This window comes from Pseudonaja textilis, chromosome 3 (genome assembly GCF_049901715.1).
Source record: "Pseudonaja textilis isolate UNSWEBS1 chromosome 3, rPseTex1.2, whole genome shotgun sequence".
NCBI classification, from domain to species: domain Eukaryota; kingdom Metazoa; phylum Chordata; class Lepidosauria; order Squamata; family Elapidae; genus Pseudonaja; species Pseudonaja textilis.
In genome coordinates this window covers 200,747,773-200,771,018 of record NC_141992.1, presented here as the reverse complement: position 1 = coordinate 200,771,018, position 23,246 = coordinate 200,747,773, and the positions used below count along the sequence as shown (strand labels likewise).

Sequence of the window (23,246 nt, the reverse complement as noted above, 5' to 3'; positions counted from 1 at the left end):
CCCAGCACTGCACGATGGGGTGAGCTCTCCTGACTTGCCCCAACGCCTGCTCCCCCAGCAGTTCCAAACGTGAGTTGGTAAACAGGTAGCACTTCGGCGGGAAGGCATGGACTCATGAGCACAACTGTAGAAATTGTCTTTGGAGAAGGCTGGCTCCCTCGGCTAAGAGATGGAGGTGAGCACTGGCCCCCTGGAGTCAGGCAGGGCAAACCCCTTTACCTTTAGCGTGGAAGAGAGGACATTAAGCAAAGAGCCCACGTCCTGGTTTTCTCGTCTATGGGGAGACTCTCTGTCATCCAGGTCAGCTGAAGCAGCTTCTTGGATGAGAAGTGAAACGTCTTCAAAAGAAAAACCAGAAAGTCCAGTTGCCTCTTTAAAAAAAAAAAAAGCACTTTTGGGACTTACTGGTTTTCTTGTTAAAACTGGTGTTTTTCCATTAGTTGGAATTAACAAGGGAGGCCAAGTGAAATTGCCCCAACTGTTCTGGATCTGGTGCCTAATAATAAATTGCCTGGGAATGGCTACCTGCCCCAACCTGCATTCACGTTTTGCCACTGTGGAGGTAATACTCCCGCACAGACCACGGACAACGGAAGGATTTTCTTCCTGGCATCTTTACCGACAACTATGTGTACAACACAGGATAATGCTGGTCCAAAAATATTCCAGAAAACATTGGGGAAAATGGAAGAGAAGTCTTTGTGAAAGAGTTCACACGGAGAGGTCACTATTATCAAATCTCTCCTGGTCATACACTTCGGCCACAACCTTCCTGCCCGCAAACCAGCGCCCGTTCAGTGCCTGGATGGCTTTGTGAGTCTCTGAGGCCATGGAGAATTCCACAAAGATCTTGACAATGATCTCCGCGTCTTCTTCCTCACCCTGCTTCTCTTGATAGATGATGACTCTGTTGACACCCCCAAATTTGCCACACTCCTCTGTTACTTCTCCTTCCAAGTCATCATCAATGTCCTTGGGGTCCACCATGTTCCGCAAAACCATGACTGTTGACTGTGTGAAGAAAAAAAGCAGGGAAACGTCACCCCTCAGGACTCAAGGCATTTCCCCCCCAAATCACCCTAGGCAGCCCTTCCACCAGCACCGCTGAAGAACTCGCCTCTTGTTTCCGGAGAAGCTTCTGCATCACCATGTGGCGGGCGCTGCTGCCAGAGATGCTCATGTGCTCCTGTTCACTGAGCATCTCTGGCCTTTCAGATTCTTGGAAAACTTCCTCCTCCTCCTTCTCCTTCTTGGCTTCTAGCAGGCCTAGCGTTGGGGGACTGGCCAAGATGGGGTTCACCACACCCACCTGGGGAATAGTGACAGGAATAGGTGGGCGAGCTGGTGTGACACCTGGAGGAAAAACACATTTTGAAGTACGTGAAAAGAACTAGTCATACGCCCTCGTGCTCCAGACCCAAAGCTAAACAGAATATCCAATGCATCTCCGGCAAGGATGGTCAATACATGAGATCAACTCGGGTTTAGAGAAACGGGCACTCGCTCAACTCACAAGCACCTCAGCTTAGTTGTATCAACAAGGAGCGAAAATCTCAGAGGCTCAAGACCCCTCAACCCATCCTTCCACTCCACAGAAGACAAACAGGAAGAGGAGGAAGAAAAGCAGCCCTCGAGTCGCAACCGTAAGGGAGCTTGCCTGTTACAATCATCGGTCATAAAACGGATCAGTCACTTTTTGCAGCAGTTATTATATCTACTGTTCATTGTGATGCGGTTTTGCTGAGTGGGCAAAACTCGTAAAATGCAGTCGTGTGACCACAGGACGCTGCAGACAGCCATACATGCAACACCGAAAGGGCGACCACGTGATCGCTTGGGAGGGTGAGAGGGAACAACCATCCGAACTCAGGAGGACACCTGTGGGGCTAGCCCCAGCAGAGCCCCAGAGGGGAAGAGGCACACACCAGCACTCCACCACCACTAGTGGGGCCAATTGCTTCTTCGTGAGAAAGGTTTGTAAAGCTAGGATCATTCAAATTGCTAAAGAAAACACCAGCTAGAGAATTTGTCAGAGGCTTTTGAGAGAGACCCTTCTCCGATGCTCTTGAGCCAAGAGCCCACCGGATACAGAAGATGCCAATCAAAAGCCAGGAGAGGAGGACAAGAGGCTTTACGGTTCCCCCAAGAGTGACGACCCTCTTTCCCACCTGGCCAGGCAGGGGCCCCAAAAGGAGGTTCCCACGCAGAGGGGCCTCCGGGCTAAGAGGACCAACTGGCCCAAAGCCGCCCCCCTCCAGGCTTTCCCATAAACACCACGAGGGTCTCCTCACTGCCCAAACTAAAACACTCGCCAATCCAGCATGCTCCCTGGGGCGGGGCTATAGAGCTCGACCGCCTAACTGAGAAGCGGGGGGGAGGAGGGCTCCTCCTGCTTCCCTGGGGTGTAAAGCGCCATGCCATCAACCCACCCGGCCTAGGTGGCACCAACTGGCAGCCCTTCCGTTCCTATGGAAACTCCTCAAGGCCAGACTACTACTTCTCCAAGGAGGATGCAACGGCCTCCTACCCGATGGCTGGGCCGAAGGCAGAGACCCCCACGCAGGGCAGCTCCCTCCCTCGTCCCAGGCCAGGCAGCAAGAGGCGGGCGTTTCAGCTGCCCAGCCACTCACCCGTGATGACGCCTGGAGCTTGAGCTGCCATCACAGCCTGCGGCAAGGCCCCCAGGGGCTGTGCTAGGGTCAGGGCTGGGGTCACCAGTCCGGGGGTGGCTAATGTGCTAAGGACAGCAGCACCTGCCACTCCTGCCACAGCTTCCTACAAGAGAAAAGTCAGCTCTGCTACGGCCTCTACAGCCACGGGGTCCACGCGAGAAAGCCCACAGCAGCCAGGAGCTACCCCAGGGAGTGGGGGGAGGGGCACATCTCTGGGAGGTAAACGGCAATCGCCACCTGTGGGCGGGTTGAGGGAGGAGGGGCACCTCAGGCCAGGATTAGCCTTTCCTCCTTGCCCGGTGGTCTTGCCCAGCCCTAGAGACATCAGCCAGGCCCAACCGAGCCATGGCAGGCAGCAGACGGAGGAGGGGCGGGCTTCCAGGGACAGGAGCCTGCAGAGCAGCTACACAGATTGAGCCCCTAGGACTCCCCACCTGCCAGAGCTGGCAGAGGAAAAGGAATGCAGGCCACCCTCAGAGCAGCAAGGCCAATCCAGCCTCGAGCCCCCTCCTTCCCCAAGCCCTCGCGGCTTACCTGAGCGGTGATTTTCGCCGTGGCAGTGGCTGCGGCTACGGCCGCTGCAGGGGGCAGGCCTCCCGGGGTGGCCGGGGTCAGCAGAGGCATGGGCGGAGTGACCGCTTTGCCCACACGGAGATACTGGCCCCCCAAGTCGAAGAGGTTCATGGAGGAGACGGCGTCCTGCGAGGACTGGGCCTTCTCGTATTCTGAGTGGGCAGAAAGAGCGACATGGAGCCCTGGCCGCTGGCTCTGGGCCCTCAGCAGCAGGGCAGCCAGCCCCGGGGCTCACCGATGAAGCCGTAGCCCTTGTGCTTCCCCGTGGTGGGGTCCCGGGCCAGTGTGCAGGACTTGATCTTCCCAAAGGCCTCAAAGACACTCTTGATGTCGTCGTCAGAGAGGTCCTGGTGCACCGAGGCCACGTAAATGCGGTTGAAGGCTCGAGCCTCCTCTGCCAGCTGGTCGATGATGGGCTGCGCTTGGCCAATGTTGCTGGGCCTCCCCACCTGCAGGAAGGCGACCCGTGAGGGCCCCTGGGCACCGCCGGGCCCCCCAGAGCACCAGCTTCTCAACCGCCTGCCAAGGGGGCACTTGGCCTAGTCAACGTGCTCAGATAAAGGGGGGGGGGAGGCTAGCCTGTTCCTACCAGCCCAACCGACATTCTGTAAACCACTATTCGGCAAACTATGGGTCAACATGTTCCCACATCCAGACGTATTCATTAGGCTACATATCCTGTCTCTCTTCTTGCCAATTTTACTTTTCCCACGGCAACCCGGTGGGGTAGGCTGGGATGAGAGAGTGACAGCGGCCAGCGAGGGGAATCTGGACCCCCTCTGTTGCAGCCCAGCCCCTCCCATCTCACAAGCCCCGGTGTGACAACAGACCGGGGTGGTGGTGGTGGTGGAACCTGGCCTGCTCTTGTATTAAGCCAGTCGCTGCATTCAGTTCTGCTTCGTTGTTCCCTCTGGGCCCCCCCCATCATGGGAACGCAGCAAGGAAGTTTTGTTAGGCTGGCTTTGGAAGCCCCCGGGGTTTCTGGCCACAAAGCAAGTTGCAAGCGGCAGGCAGGCAGACTAGGGGTTCCCCACTGGCAGTTCAGGGGGCCAGGGATGGTGTTGGGCAAGGCCCTCGGCCTGCTTCTAAATAGGCCCTTGCTGAAACCTTAGCCCTGCCGGAGAGATGGCAGGAGCCGGGGCAGGCAGGCAGGCGGCATGGCAGGGCGCAAAGACAGGCGGGGTGGGGCCACCGGCCTCCCTCCACGTACCTTGATGTTCCGCCCTCCGAGCATCACGGAGTTCATCTGCTCCAGGGCCAGCTGAGCAGCTTCAGGGACCTCGTACTCCACAAAGGCAAAGCCCTGGCCGAGAAGGAAAGGAGGCGTGAAGCTCAGGATTTGCTCCTACCATCACCCCCACCACCCCCGCGACCCCCCCGCCCGCCGGCCAGAGGCCCCACTCACTTTGTGCTTCATGGTCACGGAGTCCCAGGACATGTCGATGCTCTTGATGGGCCCAAAGGGGGCAAAGGCCTGCCGGATGGTGTCCTCTCCCAGCTCATAGTAAATGGAGCCCACATAGACCCGGCACATGATGGCCAGGGCCCGCTGCCGCTGTGCTGCCATCTGTATCGGAGAGAAGGTCTGGCCGGTCAGAGCAGGAGGGAAGCCCAGCTGCTCTCCCCTGCCCGCCCTCCCCAGGAGGCTCCGGGGTGGCCGGGGGGAGTCTCCCTGAGGAGGAACTAGCCCAGCCCACCCCTCTCCCTCGGGCGGAGGGATCAGCCCTCTGCCGCCCCAAAGGGCCCTTCCCCACGATTCTGCCCCCACGCAGCAGGAGATCCAGACCGGGCACCTCGTCTCTGTCTTCCCCTGAGACATCTCCCACCCCAGGACGCTGCCTCTTCTTCTTGGCAGGCGCCTTTGGGAGCAAACAGCCGCCACAGTGCCAACAGCCGCCGGGCCGGCTGGTGCAAGGGACCGTCTGACACTGTCCCAAGGAGGTACAGTAGCAGAAGGTGCGCGGTGACCTAGTTCCTCTGCCAAAAGTCTAGGCAGCCTACAGTCCAGATGCACCGCTCGGGTTCAGTGGCCGGGCAGCAGCTCCCTGCCTGGCAGCACAGCCAGGCTCAGGACAAGCCGCTGGAGCGCTTTTCTCTGGAGCTGGAAAAAAATACAAGGCTACTCCTTAGAGGCAAAGGCCCACCCAGCTGGGGATACTGGCTGGCTGGCTGGCTGTCCCTCAGAGCCAAGAGCGCCTTGGGGGGCTTTGCAGCAGTCCCTCCCCACTCCAAGGAGGCCCACGAGACTAGGAAATATCCGCTCTCCCTGCTCCCTCTCTGGGGCACGCCTGCCACTCGGTCCCTCCCCAACCCTGGAGAGAACTGCGTTGGGCGCATGCCAGGCAAGGCCTCCAAGCTCAGCCTCCCTTCCAGACAATTCTGGGGGTAGGGTGGGGGAGGTCTCGCTGCTCCCCAAGAGGGTGGAGGGGCCCTGTGTAGGAAGAGGCTCTCTGCTGCACGTGGGGACAGCCAGTGCCACGGGACAAACTCAACGAAGGGCACGCACTCCCAGCGTTCAGGAGCCAGCAGAGCAAAGAGTTAGGGAGAGGGGAAACGGGCATCTACAACGAAGCCCATGGGGGCTGCCTGGCTATTTGGGCTACCTGCTTTCCCCCCCCTCCTCCCCAGCCCTGACACTGGCAAGCCAGCCGGCCGGCCATCTAGCATCCCAGAACCAGATCCAGGATGAGGGGCTGAACTGAGGTGGGCACCCAGTCGTGCCTCTCTTCCACCTGCCCCACGGAAACTAAGCTAAGCCCGTCCGAGGATGGCCTAACCCCAGAGGCTGCTCCGATGAGCCGGGCTCTTCAACAGCTCCAAGAGGACCAGCCCAGGCCACAGGAGGAGGAGCTGGGGCCCTATGCAAGATCCTCCACCGCCACATGAAGGGGGACCTCTGGCTCCTGCCTGGGTGCACCTCTCCCCCGGGAGAGGGATGGGCCTGCTCCTGCTGCTTTGGCCTCCTTGGTACGCTGGCCCGGGCCAAGGCTCCAAAAGCGAGGGACCAGCGCCCTGGCAGGCAGGCCCCGTGGCCACCATCTTTCTGCCCCGGTACCAGCCAGCGGCCCCTCTTCCTAGCACCCTTCCACTCGTCTAGGAGAGCTGGCCGAGCCCCAGACCCCGGCCACCAGCCTCTAGCATCCCGCGCTGGCCCCCTGGTGAGTTACCTTGGCAGTTACTTTGAGGCCAGGACCTCAGCATCCCTAGAGAGGCACTTCTCCCGCTGCTTGAGACTAACGCTTTCTCTTGCTCTCCCTTTCTCTCTCTCTCTCTCCCTGCCCCGTGCCTCCAGGGATCCCAGCTGCCCCCAGCCCAAGGTCTTCCCCTGGGAGCTTACACTTGGCCTTGGCTGGCTGGGGGTGGGGTGGGTTATATCCAGAGCAGGGGAGTGGCGGGAGAGGGAGGTCACAGCTACGTCCTCCCCCAGGCTAGGCCCTGACTAAGACCCAGTGCCCAGAAGAAGTGAATGTGTCTATTGACCGATTGTAAAGGTGAGAGAGGATCTCCAAAGCCCATTGTCACTGCTGCCATCTGAAAGACAGTAAAGACAGAGTTCAGTCTGTGGGAGCTGAGCACACCACCACGGGGTTTGTCAAAACTCAAGTGGGAGAAAGAGGCCTCACCTGCCTGCCTGCCTCCTCCTCCTCCTCCTCCTCCTCACTGAACACCCCCGGCCAACCCTGGGCAGCCAAGGCAGGGAGGTCCAGGACAGTCTCCAGCCCTCAGCAGACCCCTAACTACAGGGACAGCCCCCCCACACCCACAGCAGCCAGAGCTGCCCCAAGGGCTTTGGTCTCCCCCCCCCCGCTCTAACTCCTCGGGAAGAGGGGCTCGGAGAGCAGCTGGCAGCCCCCCTCCCCTGCAAGACACTCCCTGCCCCTCCCTGCCCGAGTGAGGCCGATTGCTGCGTTCCACACCAGCTCCCCCCCTCATTCATTCTCTCTCTCTCTCTCATTCTCTCTCTCATTCTCTCTCTCTCTCTCATTCTCTCTCTCATTCTCTCTCTCTCTCTCTCATTCTCTCCCTCCCTCCAGGCAGCTAAGCTTCCCTCCAAGGTGGCTGGGTCTAGGCCTGGAAGGTCATGACAGGCCAAAGGCAGCACTCCAGGCAGATCTGGGGACTGGCAATGGCTCTAAGTGTGTAAGGGGCGGCCCTGGGGAAGGGGGAGGGGAGGAGGGAGGCGAGGGCATGTCAAAGCAAGGGCGTCCTGGCAGGGCCTCACCTGGAGGTTGGTGAGCTGCTGCTGCTGGTGGGCAATCGTCTGCTTCACCAAGACACTTTTGATGCTCTGCTCCATCGCGTATTTTTTGGCCTGGCAGGAGAGAGAGGAGAGAAACCAAAGTCACAGAGACCAGCAGCTGGCAAACCTCTGGCCGGAGCACCTAAGACAGACTCAGCTTTCCTCCTCACCCCCCCGCCAGCTCCCCTATGAGGCCAGGTGGAACGTTCCCTATTACATCATAAAATGCCTTGCGATAATTTTACATCATAAAATGTTTTCTAAAATTTGCCAGATTTCAGTTCCGTGGGAGTTATGGGTCCCAGATTTTGGACCCATTGTGTAAGTTAGTCATCTGAGGTCCTACGGGGCACCATTTTTCTCAGTTTTATGGGGATGAGAGTTTTAGAACCGTATACTCCTTAGGCGTGTACTATCTTGTTTTCCTCACGGGTGCCATTTTAACTGCTGGTAAGGGAGCCACTCAAAGCTCAATATAAGACAGGCTGCCTTTCTAAGTGTTTCAGAATATAGATAAAGCTAGCTTCCTAACGCTTCCACAGTAGAAGGGGACAAGCCTCACCCAGCTGGTCCTCCTGAAGAACAATCCCTGTGCAGGGACCGCTTTCTCCGGAAGGACCCCTTCGCCCAGCAGGAGCTGAGGGAACCTCTACAACAAACCTGGGAGCAGGACTCTGGGACAGCACTGGCCTTCCCCACAGCACTGGCTGACTGCCCCCCCCCCCCGCAAGCTGAAGCTCTGGTCCAACCTCTACACCACCACCACCCCGCCTGATCGACTCAATGCCCCGAGTAAGCCCAACAGGAGGGCCATCGGCCTCCTCCTCTCGCATCAGTGCCCGCCAGCTGGTAAAGCAGCAGCGCTCTCTTCGCCTGGGGTTACCATGCATTGACCCCAGTCCTGCCACTGGGAGAGGGAGAAGGCCCCCCACACACATCCCCAATGCCACACGTGCATCTCCTCTGTATTTACGAAGGACCCACCCTCTTACTTTTCCTAGAGGGAATCGCCCCCTGATAAGGTAGGTTATGTTTCATGCCCCTTCCCCAGGTGTGTCGCTGTTTTCTCGAGCAGGAGTGATCACAATCCCGGTCCTCCCTATGGGAGCCGTTTCATTTTCAACACAGTTCCTGCTGATTCCATCAGGGAATTTACAACCGTCGCACACATGGAACACTTTTACTAGTTCTCTGCTGTGAGTCCAGCCCTATTGGACAAGAGGCTAAAGTACTTGGGGCATGTTTTCCTATGGCGGTCCTCATCCAGGACAGCCCTCCGCCAGTTTTCTAAGGACTGCTAAAGCTGTTTTATTCCAGGGAGGGCTTGGCCCCAGCTACTTTGAGGGACTTGGGGGGTCCATCCTGAGTTGTGTTTTGGATTTTAGTCCTATGATGGGATTGGGGTGGGTGGGGAATACATACACACGCAAGCAGAATTTAACTCAACAGCCATTAGCACAAAGCGATGCATGCTTGCCCTAAAAGAGCAACTTCCATGCAGTTACAGATTTGGGCTAAGCCTTGTTAATGCCCATTCCTTCGTTCTGCATCTGTTAGCACCTCACTGAATATAGCTGGATGAAATCCCCAAATCTGGTTACAGCCCACTCCTTCCTGTGGTGCCTCTCTCTCCGGCTATGCCTAGGCTGGATGGTGACCTTGGCCAAGCTGCTCACCTTCTGAAGAGCCTCCTGCTGCTCCGGGGTAAGAGGAGGGAGTCCCAGCTTGGCTGACGTGCTCTGCCCATTTTCCACCTTGACGGTTTCGGTGCCCTGAAATGGGAGAGATGCTCATGAAAGCCCGCTTGAACAAAGGAGACCTAAGCAGAGGGGGCTGGGAGGCTCTGTTTCACCGAGGGGCAGGGAAACAGGACCAATAGCGGTAAGTTCAGAATAATCTGCTTGATATTTCAATTGATAAAGCCATTCCCTGGGTCTCTGCCTCCCCATCTCTTTCGAGACTGATGCCTGTAGAACTTCCTCCAAGCTGAGACCTACGGAAGGCATCAATGGGCATATGGAGCTAACCAGTATCTCCCACAAGATTCCTTCCACTTTCTCCTCCTAGTCTTTAATCAAAACAGCCTTGAAACATCCCAGAGTGGAGACCTCCTCCACTCTGACCAGCAGCTAATAATGAGCTCTTACCACCTATTTAGACCGACTGTATTTAAGTAGCATGCTAATCAGAATTTGGGTGCAGCAGTTCTGAAGACTCTCCTCCTTCAAGTTAGGAGCAACAATCATTCTCTGCTAGTGGTCAGACGCTTTATGCAGCTGTGCAGAATTTCTCAGCAATTATATAAGGGATATCATCCACATGTTCAACTATTTCCTACTGATTTAACCCACTAAAAGGAGGAAAAAAGGCAACCGCCATCCATTCTGCACTTTTACTTTCCTGACCTATCAGGAAATATACACAATCCTGCAAGGTAACCTGGATCTGTGAGTAACAGATAACCTGGAAGGTAACCTGGATCTGTAACCTGGATCTCAAGTGAGTAACCACTCTGACTAGCTTCTGCAGTACCTGACATTTTGTCTTTAACTGTAGCTGGGCATTTTGGGCTCGGAGTTCCTTTTCCCATTAATGGGTGGTGCTGTACTAGAGTGCTGGGCATTTTTAGAATATATCAGATAATAACTCACCCCAAACTAACACATGACCTCTCCTGAGAATTTAAAGTAAGTGTTAAACACGATAGAGTTAAGGATGAAGCTTTGGGACGCTCCATAACAGAGAACCTGGCAAGAATCTGGACTCTCCTCTGCTGCTCCCAACAGAAACCATCAGGTAGGAGTGGGTCTACCAGAGAAACTCTCAGTCCTCCGATGCGGTTCAGGAGGATGCTGTGATTGGCAGCATCACAACCCATTGGGAGGGTCTCCCTTCATCCGAGTCCTTCCACAGGTCAACCATCAGAGGGACCAATGCCGTTTCTATCCCATGGTCAGGTATGAAACCAAATTATCTCTGGAGCCTTTTGCAACGGCAGTCCCACCTCTTTCTTAACCTTCCCCAAGAAGGGGTCCTTTTGGAACTGCTGGATTCAGATTTAGCTCCTTGAGTGAAAGGAACGGCCCCTCTTCCAGGACTTCTGGGGCCTCACCTTCCTTCAAATAGATTGACCACAGCTGGAATACAGCTCCCAGTTCCCTGCCTGGCCATTTCCACCAGCCAGGTTGTACAGAGGCCCAATCCAGAGGTGCTAAAACTGAAAATGCAAGGAACCCATTACAGTTCCTCAAGATTCACTTTTTACGATCCCGACCATCTAGGGAACGATGGCCAGACAATCCATGGAGTACCAGGGTGAGTTCTTAGTAGAGAAGGTTGCGGAGAGAATCATTCGCCTTTGTTGACTTAGCTAGAAAAAGCCTGGAACAGCATCATAACTGTCTTTATCCGGCACGGGTTTCTAAGCAAGCGGGCTCCGGAGCCGTCAACAGGGGTCTTGACCCCTCTCCCACAGGGCTCTGAAGGGGCTGCATCCAAGCACTCGTGACCGCCCCGCGCGGGAACCGGGGGACGTGTGCGTGTGTCGCAATGCCCTTTTGGAAGCCATCCGTGCGAGCCTCCCGCACGGGACCCAGCTGCTCTCGGGCGATCCGTCTAATGCGGGGGGGGGGGAAGGTTAGGGAGAAGCTGCCGGACCCCCCAACCACAAGGGGCCCCGGAAGGCGAGAGAAACGGGCCACCTGGGGCCTTTAGAGGGCCCAGAGCCTCCCACCGTCCAAGGGCCGCTGCCCCATCCCGGCCAGCTTCCGGCATCCCCTCGGGGGGCCCTGCGAGGGTTCTTCTCCTGGGGGGCGGGGGCTCCTCAACTGGCCGACGACGCCCAGCCATCCGGGGAGGTTCCCGGGGGGGCCGGCTGGCTGGCGGGGGGGAACAACCCGGCCAAGATGGCGCGGCCCGTTCCACAAACTGCCTGGCTGACCCGGGCACCCGGGACGACTACGGGGCGCAGCTCCTGCAACCCCGGGGGTGGGGGGTGAACCGGCGCAGGAGCCCGACCGACCGACCGCGGGCGAGAGGAGCGGGGGAGGGGAGGCGCGCGCGGCAGCTGGGAAGTGTAGCCCCGCCCCCCCTCGCCTCACGCTCCGTCAGCGGCTCAACCGGGGACGCCCCGCATCTCTGTCGCGCGGCTCTCCTCCGCTCCCACCGGCCCGGTGAGGCCGCTTACCAGAGAGAGCGCCGCGGTGGTGGTGGTGGTGGTGGTCGCCGCAGCCGCCGCCATCTTCGCCGCCGCCTCGAGCCCCAAGCTCCGGAGTCTCGCGAGAGCCAGGCGGCGGGAGGCCGGGCGAACGCGAGACCGCTCCGGAGCGGAGGGCGGCTTAAGCGCCTGCGCAAGCCCGCTGATTGGCCCGCGCCTCCGCCACGCGGTGCTCGGGGGCAGCCTCATGAGGGAGGCGCTCCGGCCGAAGCCTTTCCCGCCTCGCCCCTTCCGGGCGCCCCGCCCTCCCCGGTCCGAGGGGCGTGGCGCGGGGGAAGCGGCAAGAGCCGGCGGAGCGTCGGTTACTGGCGCTTTAATGCGGGGCGGGACGTGGGGGAGGCAAGGCGGCTTCCGTCGGAGAAGCCGCCGCCCTGCCTGCCGCTCCCCGGGCAAGCCCCGTTCCCGCCGTGTCCCAGGAAGACGCTGCCTCTCGCCGCTTCTTCCTCCGCGGGCCGCGGGACCGGTCCCAGCAGAGGCAGCCGGCTTCGTCCTGTCCCTCGTCCGGGCGGCGCCGGTTCATGGGCCCTTCTGGCCGCCGGCCTGGAAAGGCGCCTCGGGCGGGAGGAGTCCGGGGCTTTGGCAGGGCGCCTTCCAGGAACGCCGCCAGCATCTCCCGGTCGTCCTAGAAGAGAGCAGCGGGCGAGCGGAGGGAAGGGTGGGGCCCACGGAGCGGCCCCTTGCCGAGGGGGGCTGGCCGGCAGGCTCCCCTCCAGGGAGGGAGGCGGCGGAGAACCACTGCAGGGACCCCCTTGGATGGGGAGAAGGGGTGGTTCGCTCATGGATCCCCGAGCCCGGGTTCGTGCAGCTGCCCAAGCAGGGGTGGGTGCAAGGTGGTCTTCCCAAGACTGCTTGTGAGGGCGATCCAAGGTGCGGGTTGTCCCTTGTGAAGCCCCCCGAGGCTTGGGCAGCTCTCGGGCTGCGTCTCCCTGTGCTCCTGCCAGAGAAGCTCCCCACAGGGCCCTCCTCCTAGGGAGTGTGGCCCCAGGGCCAGCTTCCCCGGGAGAGACTGGCTTTTGCAAAGCAGTGCCCGTGGCTGCTTCAGTGGACCTTCGGGATCTCCTGTAGGGTGACTGGGTCAGGTGTGGTACAATTCTTCCTCGGCACCAGAAGATTTCATGGCCGTGGAGTCAACAGATCCGAGTGAGTGAGTGAGTGAGATCAGCTGGCCTCATGGCCCATCCCACTCCCTCTCTGCCCCTCGCCCCCAGGGAACAGGTCAGAGCTCAGCTGGCGGTGGAGCTTGTCTCCCAGGGTGAGAAGGAGGGTCAGCTGTTAGGGAGGCACAGGCTTGCATGAAAGGATTCTTGGGAAAGCGAACATATAGCGGAGAAGGCTGGTTCTGGTGGTTTGGAGCACAGTTTCAAAAAGAAGCTTCATAAAACAAGTTTTCTCCTGCCTGGGAGCCTCTTAGGACTGGGCTGCCTCAGCCCCAGAGGCTCTTTGGCCCCACAGACAGGCCCCCAAGCATGGCCTGATCTCCACTAGGCGCTTGCCTGTGCCCACCTGGTCTGACCCAGAGGGGAACCGCCTCCCTGTCCTTAAATCTTCATAGCCCCCAAATGCAGGGCAAGGCGAGGGTGTTGGAAAGTCCTGCCTTCTGTTCCTCTGGCTTCCCCGAGCTGCCTTACGTACGTGCTATTGCCGCCTCTCCTCCTGCCACTCCACGTTGCACTGCATTTGCACCACCTGATGGGGGCAGAGGCAGCCCCCAGCAGAAGCCCCCTGCCCCCCCGCCACAGCCAAGGCCCTGCTGGTAGCGGGTGCCGGAAGCTGCCGCTCCTGCAGCTCTCCTGGAGCTCCTCCGCTCCCTGGCCTGCATGGAAGCATCTCCCATGGCTGAGACCCCTCTCCCAATAAACCCGCCACATGAGGCAGATTTCTCCTCTGCTCCTGTGAAGGGTTTAGCATCGCCATGACACGTCCTGAGGCCCCTGGCCTGACCCCTGGCTGCCTACCCTGGGAAGGATCTGCCTCCCCCCGCCCCCGGGGAAAACAGGCTGAAGTGGTGCAAAGGGTACAGGAGAGGAGAGTCCCGTGGGCAGCCTCCCTCTTGCCTGCCTGGGCTCCAAACGAGGCAGGGGGGCTGCTGACCCGCCAAAGCCACCCCCCCTTCCGCATCTCCACTTCCAAAGGCTCTGGAGTGGGGCTTTGGGCTTTCCGGGGGTCTTCCAGGGCCTGGGAACTGGCCGGGGGTGGGGGGGGTGGGGGGCCAGACGGTGGCAAAGTTCATCAGGGGGTAAATGCCATTCCTGGCAGAAAGAGCAGAGAGGTCAGGGAAGGGTCCCAGCAAGGAAAGTGGGGGAGTTCTCCATCCCACGCCCAGCCCCTCCCCAGTGCTCCCCCAACCAAGAGTCGGGTGGCTGCAGAGGGAGAAGCGGAAGACGGAGAAACTCACCTTTGTCCAATTCCAGGAAAGAGAGCTCTGAATATGGGGGGCAAATTTAGGCCAGTTGTCTGTGGCAGCTGCAGCCGCCCAACAGGACCAGAAGGGATCAAGGCGCCATGGCTGCCAGCAACCCCCCCCAACCCCCAGGCCAAGGCCAGAGACAGATGCAGCCAGCACGCTGCTTCTGTTTTGCCTGCCCTCTCTGGGCCACCCCCTGGGGGAGGGCGATGGGGACAGCCTTGGGCTGGGCTGGGCGGGGGGCAGGGAGGATCTCTGCCTGCAACCACCCAGGTATCCCAGGGGACAGGCAGGCACCCTCCATGTTGCAGGGGAGCCTTCCTGGGGAGTCGCTGGCGTACCAGACCCACCTGCACTGCACTGGCAGCCGCCCTGCCCGCCGAATCTCTGCCATCACCTTGCTGAGATCCAGCTCCTTGGTTTTCTCCATCACCACGTTTTCAGGCCACAGGTCTGCAAGACACAGGATTGGTACTCCAGGGCCAGGAGCCGCCAGCCTTCTCTGCCCAAGGCTGCCCTTTCCCCAGCCTCCCCCCTGAACTCACATGGTGGGCAATGAAGCAATGGGCAGCCAGGAGCTTCAGGGAGTGGACCTCAAAAAGCACCTGGTGGAAGAGCAGGTCTTGGGCCGCGGGCCCCTGGCTGGGAATCAGGAGGAGGCAGCCCAGGATGAATGCCTGCGGCGGTGGTGGGGGGAGGAGGAGAGATGGTTACAGACAGCAAGGCCTTCCCTTCCCACTAGGGCAGGCAGCTCAGCCCTGCACAGGGACAGGTGAGAGTTGACCAGGAAACCGGCTGTGGCATGTTGATTAGGTTTACGTAGCCCGTCCTGGCAAAGACCAGCCTTGCCAGTGCAACACCCTTCTTCCGGTTGGTGGCGGATGAGAGTCCTCTGGCCCACTAACTCTGAAAGGATGGCGGGGGCAGCTGGCTAAGCAGGATCTTCCCAAGTATGCAGAATGATATTTCCCATGTCTGATGAAAGCTAATTTATTCTTGCAAACTTTTGGCAGATGCTGAATGTTGAGCTGATTGGTTCAGTGAATGGAAAGTTCTGCAAGCAAAAGCTTTCTGGCGCTCAGTGGCAGCCAGAAAGGTTCCCTTGAGCCGAGAGGGGCCCTGCTGGCATTCCCAGAGCAAGTGGACGGGCCCTCCAGGCTGAAGACAAAGACGGCAGACCCAGCCTGGTTGTGGCCCATTTTAGGGTCATCGGAATGGGGCCTCATCAGGCAGGGGGAGGGGGAGTCTCCAGTGATGAAGCACCCACAACTTCCAGAGGCAAGGGGTTCCATTGGCGGATGGTTTTCACTGTCAGGAAATTCCTCCTCCTTCCCAGGTTGAATCTCTCCTGGTTCAGTTTCCATTCATTGTTCCTTGTCTGGCCTTCAGTGCCTTGGAGAGTAGCTTGAGACCCCTTCCTCCTCCTCTCTGGGGCAGCCCCTCAAATATTGGAAGATGCTCTCCTGTCTCCCCGGTCCTTCTCTTCCCTAGACTAGCCAGGCCCAGTTCCTGCATCTGTTCTTCATATGTTTGCGCCTCCAGTCCCCTCATCATCCAGGTTGCTCTTCTTTGCCCTCTTTCTAGAGTCTCAACCTCTTTTTTTATAGTGTGGTGACCAAAACAGGATGCCTTACTCTAGGTGTGGCCTTACTAAGGCTTTATAGAGTCTTTCTTCAATCACTTGATCTTGATTGTATCCCTCTGTTAATGCAACTTAGGACTGCATTGGCTTTTTTGGCTGCTGCTGCACACTGCTGGCTCATATTTAACTGGTTGTCCACTAAGATTCCAAGATCCCTCTCACAGTTACTGCTATTGAGCCTGGTTTCACCCATTCTGTATGTGTACTTCTGGTTTTTCTTGCCTAAGTGTAAGATTTTACTTTTTTCTACATTAAATTTTATTTTGTTAGATAGGGTCCAGTGTTCTAGTCTGTCAAGGCCCATCTGGATCTTGAGCCTATCTTCTTAGGTGTTAGCTATTCCTGCCAGCTTAGTATCACCTGCAAATTTGGTAAGTTCCCCTTCTATTCCCTCATCTAAGTCGTTAATGAAGATATTGAAGAGTCCTGGGCCTAAGATGGAACCTTGTGGCACCCCACTGCTTACTTCCCTCCATGTAGATATAGTACCCTTAAGGACTACTCATTGACTATGGTTTGTCAGCCAGCCAGTTACAAATCCATCTGATAGTGATGCTATCGTACTTTTTTCTAGCTTACCAAGATGTAAGTTGTGGTCTACTTTGTCGAATGCCTTGCTGAAGTCTATTGTGTCCAAAGTATTTGGCTGGTCTACTAATTTAGTCACTTTTTTGAAATAAGATTGGTTTGGCATGATCTGTTTTTAACAAACCCATGCTGACTTCTAGTTATTATTTTACTCATTTCTAGATGTTGGCATATCTGGTTTTTTTTTTTTATTATCTTTTCCAGTATCTTCCCAGCAGAAGTGGTATTCAGCGGGTTCTGACTAGTTGTGGAGAACCAGTAGCGGAAATTTTGAGTAGTTCAGAGAACCGAAAATCCCACCTCTGACTGGAGATTTTACAGTACCCTTCCCCTGCCATGCCCAGTGGGTCACACCCACAGAACCGGTAGTAAAAAAAATGGAATCCCACCACTGCACCCAGGTATTAATGTTAGGCTAATTGGTCTGTGGTTTCCTGGGTCTGGTTTTTTTTCTCCCTTTTTTTCTTTTGAAGATGGGAACCACATCAGCTCTGTTCCAGTCCTCTGGTAGTTCCCTGGACCCCAGGATTTTTGAAAGATGTGGCACAGTGGTTCTGAGATGACATCTGCCAGCTCCTTTAAAACTCTGGGATGTAATCCATCAGGTCCCGGTGATTCGTCAAGATCAGACAGGTGTTCTCTTACCAATTGTTTTGCTTATTTTAACTTATTTTTAGTCTGTCTTTTACAGTTACGTTTTTGATAAGTTGGATTATTGTTTCTTTTTGCGTGAAGACTGATGCAAAGAATGAGTTAAGCAGCTCTGCTTTCTCTCTGCTGCCTGTTACGTCTTTGCTGTCTTCTCTCTTTAGTGGACTGACTGTTTCCTTGATTTTTTTCTTGTTATTTATATGTTGGAAGATTATTTTTTTAGTATCTTTGACTTTTATTGCAAGTTTTTATTCACTCTGAGCCTTTGCTTTCCTGACTTCATCTTTGCAGTTTCTGGCTATCTGCTGTCCAGACAGTTTAGAGTTAATGGGATTTGGGATAGTTAGGATTTGAGAGCTGTCCCCTTAAGGAAATGCATCATGGTAAATGTAGTTAAGGCATCCTGGGAAATGTAGTCCATGTCATGTGGTCACATGCATAATCCGGATTGGTCACTAAATTGACCCTTGTTGGGTTGGGGGAAGCTCCCTCACTCTTGCCTGAATCCACCATACCATGCAGTCGCTTCAATCATCATGGGATTGAGACTTTATTATCTTTCTACACCACAATTCAGATATGCAAAAGATTGGACATTAAGAAGAACCATGTCATAAATGTAAGTTGACAGGATGCCTAATGAACCAATAAAAAAGACTTTGTATGGATGCTTTGTGCAGTTACTCTGTCTGCTTTATGCCATCCAGACGTTAATAAGCAGAACAGTAGAAATATAGTTAATCTTGATTCCTGGAAAAAGTTAAAAAGATGAATGAAAGAATCTGGAATCCGGAAGCCCTGAGATCTGCAATACTGAAGCCAGGAGTAAATGTGCATGCTGTTCCTTTGTACTTTGGTTCTCTCTCCCTCAAACCTCTCATCGTAGCCAGGAAGGGGCAAATCCCCTCCCCCTGCTTTTCTCTTCAGCGGGAGAAGTGCTGTTGAAAGGTGTCAAAATGCCTTTCTTTCGAGGATTCGATTTTCCCGCTGGGAGAGCTCTGGCGCAAGGATACGGACAACTGCTTGAAAGCTGGATCCCTGGAAATGTTATGTGCTGTTGCAGAACACTGGGTTATGGCAACCACCAGGCTGCCAGAGACCAAGGGGATCGCAGTCATCCGGTAACTCCCTGCCCCACCCCAGGGGGCCATGCTGCCTCTCACCCGCACGTTGGGGTCATCCAAAGAGTGCCTGGCTCGCTCAATGGCCTCCTTGGTCACGGAAGAGTCCCCATTCGAGTGGATCTCCAGCACGGCCATCTGTGGGAGAGGCCAAGATGGAGCCGGGCTGGCCACGCAGGCAGCAGCTGCATTCCAGACCCCCCAGCAGCAGAAGTTGGGCAGGGGAAACTTTTCCCATTCAGCCCCTGCAGGCCCTTCTTACCTCCAGCGCACACATCCCAAAGGAGAAGATGTCCACCGCTGTGCCGTCGGCCATCTCTGAAAAGCCAACAGCATCCCATGGAGCTGGCATGCCTGCCCCCAAACAACCATGGCCCTCCCCCCGCCCCCCAACGGGAGGAGCTTGCTCTCACCTCCGTACTCTGGTGGGAAGAAGTGAGGTTCCACGGGTCTTCCCGCTCTGTATGGACCAGGCTGTGGAGCTCGGGCAGAAGGGCTGCAGGAGGAGCAGGAGGTCCTTGCTCAGAGGGAGGCCGGGGCAGATGCCGCCCGGCACAGACTGAGGCCAAGGGCTGGCCTTCTGCATCAGAGTGTGGCAGCCCAGAGGAGGTGGCCCCGGACCCAGTCCTGAGGCAGGGGGAGGGCTGTAGGGCTTGACTCAAATGGGAGCAAGCAGGGGCCCTTTGGAGGGCAGAGAGGCGGGAAGAGGCAACCCCAGGCAGCAGTTTCACTTACCCTTTGCAAAAACACGATGCCAGACTGTCGAGGGGGAGAGAAGAGAAGACGGCCGTTACAGAGACGTGGGGGCTCCTACCCGGAAGCTGCAGAAGAGTGCCAGCCGTGTCATCCCAGCAAAAGCCTCGTGCGTTTAGGCCTCTCGTGCTAAGCAAACAAGTCCTGGACAACGTGTCAGGCTAAGGCCAAGAACGATGACCAGCCATTCAGCCAGAGGTCAGCTCTTGGCTTGCTTAGGCGCCGCAGGCAGAACCTTGCCAGGCTGGACCCTCACTACCCTTGGCCTAAGGAATCTGCCCCTGTGGGAGGTTCTGGGCCTCCCTCTCTCTCTCTCTCTCTCCTACTTGGCTTCAGGCTGTGCTGCCTCCTGCCCCCACCCCCACCCCCTTTCTGGAGGAAGCTCCCTCCCACCTGGGAAATGGACGTTTCAGCCTAGGCCATCGCCTCCGTGGGCCTCATCTCACGCCCAGGGAAAGATGCTTCCCACCACACCAGGCTGCCCATGGCAGGTCCACGCACAAGAGTTCTTCTTTTCCATGGGTACGGTGGGATATTAGCAGGTCATAGGAAGCATGGGAGAACTTGGATGGAGCCAACACACGCGTGTGCATGAAAGCAATGGAAAGAGGGCCCCGTTCCTATTTATTTTATTTATTAAATTTATATGCCACTCATTTCAGTGTCACAGCAACTCTGGGTGGCTTAGAGAATAAGAAAAAGTAAAAATAGGAAACATTTTAAATTAGGAAAAATTAAATAAGCTAAAAATGAAGAGGACAGGTGAGGCGGGTGTGGGGATCTCCTCTCTACCCCATCAGCCACCCTGAGCTCAGAATGCCCCATCAGGGCCCTGGGCCAACCGCCAGAGCCAAGGCTGCCCTAGAAGGCCATGAGGGTGGGGGCCGACCACACCTCCAGAGGGAGAATATTCTAGAAGGCGTTGGCCACAGCAGAAAAGTCGTCTTGTCCTGGACCCACCAGCCCAAACAGTTTGGACTACGGGATCCAAAGCAAGTGGGGAGGGCCAACCCTATTGGGGGAGACAGTTCCTCGGCTACCCTGGAGCTGTGCCACAGGAGGCTTACAGGGAAGGACCAACACCCTGAGTTGGATCCGGAAGCAAATGAGCAACAGCGATGCTACAGGCTCCCATAGAGTCTGCACTGCTGCATTCTAGATCCCCTGCAGCTTCTGAATAGCCTTCTAGGATAGCCCCACGTAGAACGTGTTGCAGTGGTCCAACCAAGAGACGACGACCAGGGCTTCAGGTCCCAGGAGGGAGGGGACAGGCACAGGTCTTTCTCGGGGACCCATGCGGGCAGATTTCCTTTCAGGGGCTCCAGAGACTGACCCGGCCCACCTTCTTCATACCTGATCCTATTTTGATGAGCCGGTTGTGCTGAATGAAGATGGTGTCACTGGTGAGGTAGCCGCGGGTGATGGGGGGATTGCAGGAGTGCAGGTAACTGCAGGGAAAGAGTGCTGGGGGAGTCCGGTGCCCAACAGGGGCTGCCGGGCACCAGCAGGGCTGAGGAGAGGCTGAGGTGAACCCAGGACTTATTTGAGAGCTAAGGGGATCTGGGTGCACCAGCGCTTCCAGGCCTGTCGGGGGGAGAGCAGAGGAAGAAAGGCCGCCTGAGACATGGGTAACCCCTCCATCCAGCCCCCCCCCCCACTCTATTCCCAGGCTGTTGGCAGCCTGAGGGCCCAATGTGGCAACCGTGGGGGTCCATCTGCGGCACCAGGGGCCCTGCGCCCAACTTTCTGGAGGGCCCCCTGGAGCAGTCGATGCAAGCGGGGGGGGCTCACCCACCCTGGCACTCATCGCTTTGTGGTTCTTCTTGGTCTTCTTCAGGAACTGCTTCAGGCTCCCTGAGGAGACGTAGTCGGTGATGGAGATCACCTGCCCGGGAGAGGTCAGAGTGGGTGCCCCTATTCCCAGCCACCCTTCCCAGCCCCACTCCCTTGTCCCCGGGCCTGCCAGATGCTGCCGACCCTCCTATTGCCCACCGTGTCCTTCCCCCGGTGACCTCTTGGCTTCTGAGGGACTTTCCTGGAGCCCCTTATCCTGAGCCCAGCCCTCCAGCCCCAGAGGTTCGGCAGCCAGCCCTACGGCAACTCACTTGGGCTTTGCTTCCCTTCATGTCCAGCCAGTATTTGTGCACCTTCACGATGTTGGGATGGTCAACACCCACCAGCTGCTCAAAGGGGGCCTTGATCTTCTCCTGTTGGGCAAGCAGCAGCACTTCAGGGGAGGGGAGCCTGTGCCAGGGCCAGCCAGAGACGGGTGCTCTGGGCACAGGCCCCGCTCCTCCTGCGGACCCCACTCACCTTGTGCCCCGTGAAAGCCGCCTTGTCCATGAACTGCAGTGTCATGCTGAGCTCCATTCAAAATCCAAGAAAGAAATACTTAGACTCTTTTTGTTAGAGAAAAGATATATTTTACTGGAAATGAAGTGGTAGCTACAATAGAATTCTGAATCTGAGGAATTAGGCGCGTAAATCACATATACAAAGTGATGGAAATGTTCCCACCCCCAATAGTTCAGATGAGTCTTCCAGTTACAAGTTGTGAATATGATCATGTGGACATCTTCAGGCAGTGATGAGGCCTCTGTCCGTTGACCTTGGCATACTTTGATAAAAGTTTGCAGCTGCGCAGAGAGAAGAAAGCTAAGCAAGAAGTAGAAACCTAAGCAAGAATGTGCTCCCCCACCCCAGTTTATCCAATGTTTGTTTGTGCCACCTCCAGCTCGCTTCCCATACTTATCCCCTCTCCTCTCCCCCCGCTACTTATGGCAGCCGAAAGATGCGAAGCAAAGGTAGAAGATCTTGAAGGCTGGCATGCAGCTCATTCCCCACCACCTCCACGCCTTCCTCCGTGTCCATGGCCAGGAACGTGCTCTGGAGCCCTGGCATGTTGCCTCGGTTCACCTATGGGCATCGTCCAGCTTTAGCAGCCTGGCTGGCCAGAGAACCAACGGGCACCCACACGACACCTGCCACACCCTGGGTTGAGAGGCAGCATCTCTCTTCTCCCCACTGCCAGGACACGGAGAAGGGGAAGCCGAGCGGCTGGGGCGCCCATGGCTCTGCCCTCTGGCTCCGTGTCCTTCCCCACAGCAGGATTAGGCCACCCAGAGGCCTGTGAGAGGAAGGGGTGAGGCCTCTTCCTGCCCTCCAGCTGTGCCACCACTGGATGGCCCCCCTTCGAGGGGAAAGGGGGTCTCCCCCTACACCCTTTGGGATGGACACATTTCCTGGGCCCACATGTGACCCATGTGACCTCTAGACTTACCCCATAGGATGAGCCCTGAACGGGAAGCTCAGCATGCTACAGATTGTTACCGCAATCGCCACAGCACTGGCAACAGCCCCCTGAGTGAGTGCAGCCCCCTCCCCAAAGAAACAGGGCAGAGGGCCGTTCTCCTGGGCCCCCCAAGGACAGGACCATTTGGCTGGGCATCCAAGGAGGGGACTGCACACACACACACACACCACACCACACCACACCACACCACACCACACCAAGCTTTACAGGAGCTGCTTTAGGAGAGTAGTCCCAGGTCCAAATAAGGGCCCCTCAGGAGGGAGGTGGCTGCCTGAGGTTGCTGCCAGAATCCTCTCCTCTGCCATTTGCCAGCAGGGCTACCAGCATCTGTCTTCCCGGGGGGAATCGCTTCTCTCCTGCAGAAGCCAAGGCTGGTTTGCCGATTCTCTGCTCCTTGATGGGCTCCCCTGGGCTAAGGTGGGCAGCAGGCATCCCAGGAGCCCCGACTCAGGGGAACCCAGAAGAAAGGCGGCCCTTCCCCTCACCCCCTCCAGGGCCCATGAGGAACCGGGGTTCAGTAGTGGGACCCCCAGCAAAGGGAGGAAGCAACCGGCACTGCCAACTTGTTTTCCTGAGACTGGAGGCTTTGGATGGGGAGGCACAGCCAAGCGCCTGAGCGGCTTTCTGGCAGCAGCAGCAGGAGGAGGAAGAGGAGGAGGAGGAGGAGGAAGAGCACCTCCTCGGCCCAGACCCCACTTGCACCCCCTTCCCCACTCACTTCTGATGGCTGCCAAGGCCTGGCCTGCGTCTGGGTAGATCACTCAGTGGATTCGCCCACCATGTCTTTACAGCTTGCAGGCAGGGGTGGGATTCTATTGGTTTGGCCCCGTTCTATAAAACCGGTTGTTAAGGTTCCCGGTAGTTTGGAGAACCGTTAAACAGCCCCCTGGCTGCCCCCCACTCTCTGCCCGCTTCTCCGCTCCCTGCCCAGTCAGTCCCTATCGCACATGCGCAACATCATGCGCGACATGCCTGAGCCTGCTTTTGCCCGCCAGGCCAGCCGTTGCTGCCGGCCTTTCGCTGCGGGAAAGCAGAAAGCTTACAAGTCCCCCTCCCTTCGGGAAATGGCTGCT

The 23,246-nt window shown here is 57.1% G+C and overlaps 2 protein-coding genes across 3 annotated transcripts; both read right to left on the bottom strand.

Annotated features, from left to right (window-relative positions):
• Window positions 1–598: 598 nt before the first annotated feature.
• PUF60 (poly(U) binding splicing factor 60) lies at window positions 599–11,747 on the bottom strand. 2 transcript variants are annotated; one of them, XM_026721849.2, is made up of 11 exons: window positions 11,672–11,747; window positions 9,162–9,257; window positions 7,468–7,557; window positions 6,726–6,776; window positions 4,651–4,812; window positions 4,456–4,548; window positions 3,481–3,694; window positions 3,207–3,397; window positions 2,631–2,775; window positions 1,118–1,353; window positions 599–1,011 (listed from the first exon to the last, which is right to left on the bottom strand). In XM_026721849.2, the coding sequence occupies exons 1-11, from the start codon at window positions 11,723–11,725 to the stop codon at window positions 712–714; spliced, it is 1,632 nt and encodes a 543-aa protein (XP_026577634.1). In that variant the 5' UTR covers window positions 11,726–11,747; the 3' UTR covers window positions 599–711. The 2 variants fall into 2 exon arrangements, with proteins under 2 accessions (XP_026577634.1, XP_026577635.1); XM_026721850.2 differs by lacking the exon at window positions 6,726–6,776.
• Window positions 11,748–12,014: 267 nt separating this feature from the next.
• NRBP2 (nuclear receptor binding protein 2) lies at window positions 12,015–21,761 on the bottom strand. Its single transcript, XM_087930418.1, is given in 19 exon segments — window positions 12,015–12,323; window positions 12,869–12,970; window positions 13,334–13,387; window positions 13,793–13,891; window positions 13,893–13,959; window positions 14,084–14,155; window positions 14,456–14,558; window positions 14,647–14,782; window positions 18,150–18,245; window positions 18,370–18,425; window positions 18,521–18,547; window positions 18,550–18,603; window positions 18,843–18,866; window positions 20,214–20,324; window positions 20,393–20,444; window positions 20,656–20,745; window positions 20,966–21,067; window positions 21,174–21,206; window positions 21,687–21,761. Coding segments are annotated over 19 exon segments (1,662 nt in total).
• Window positions 21,762–23,246: the final 1,485 nt, after the last annotated feature.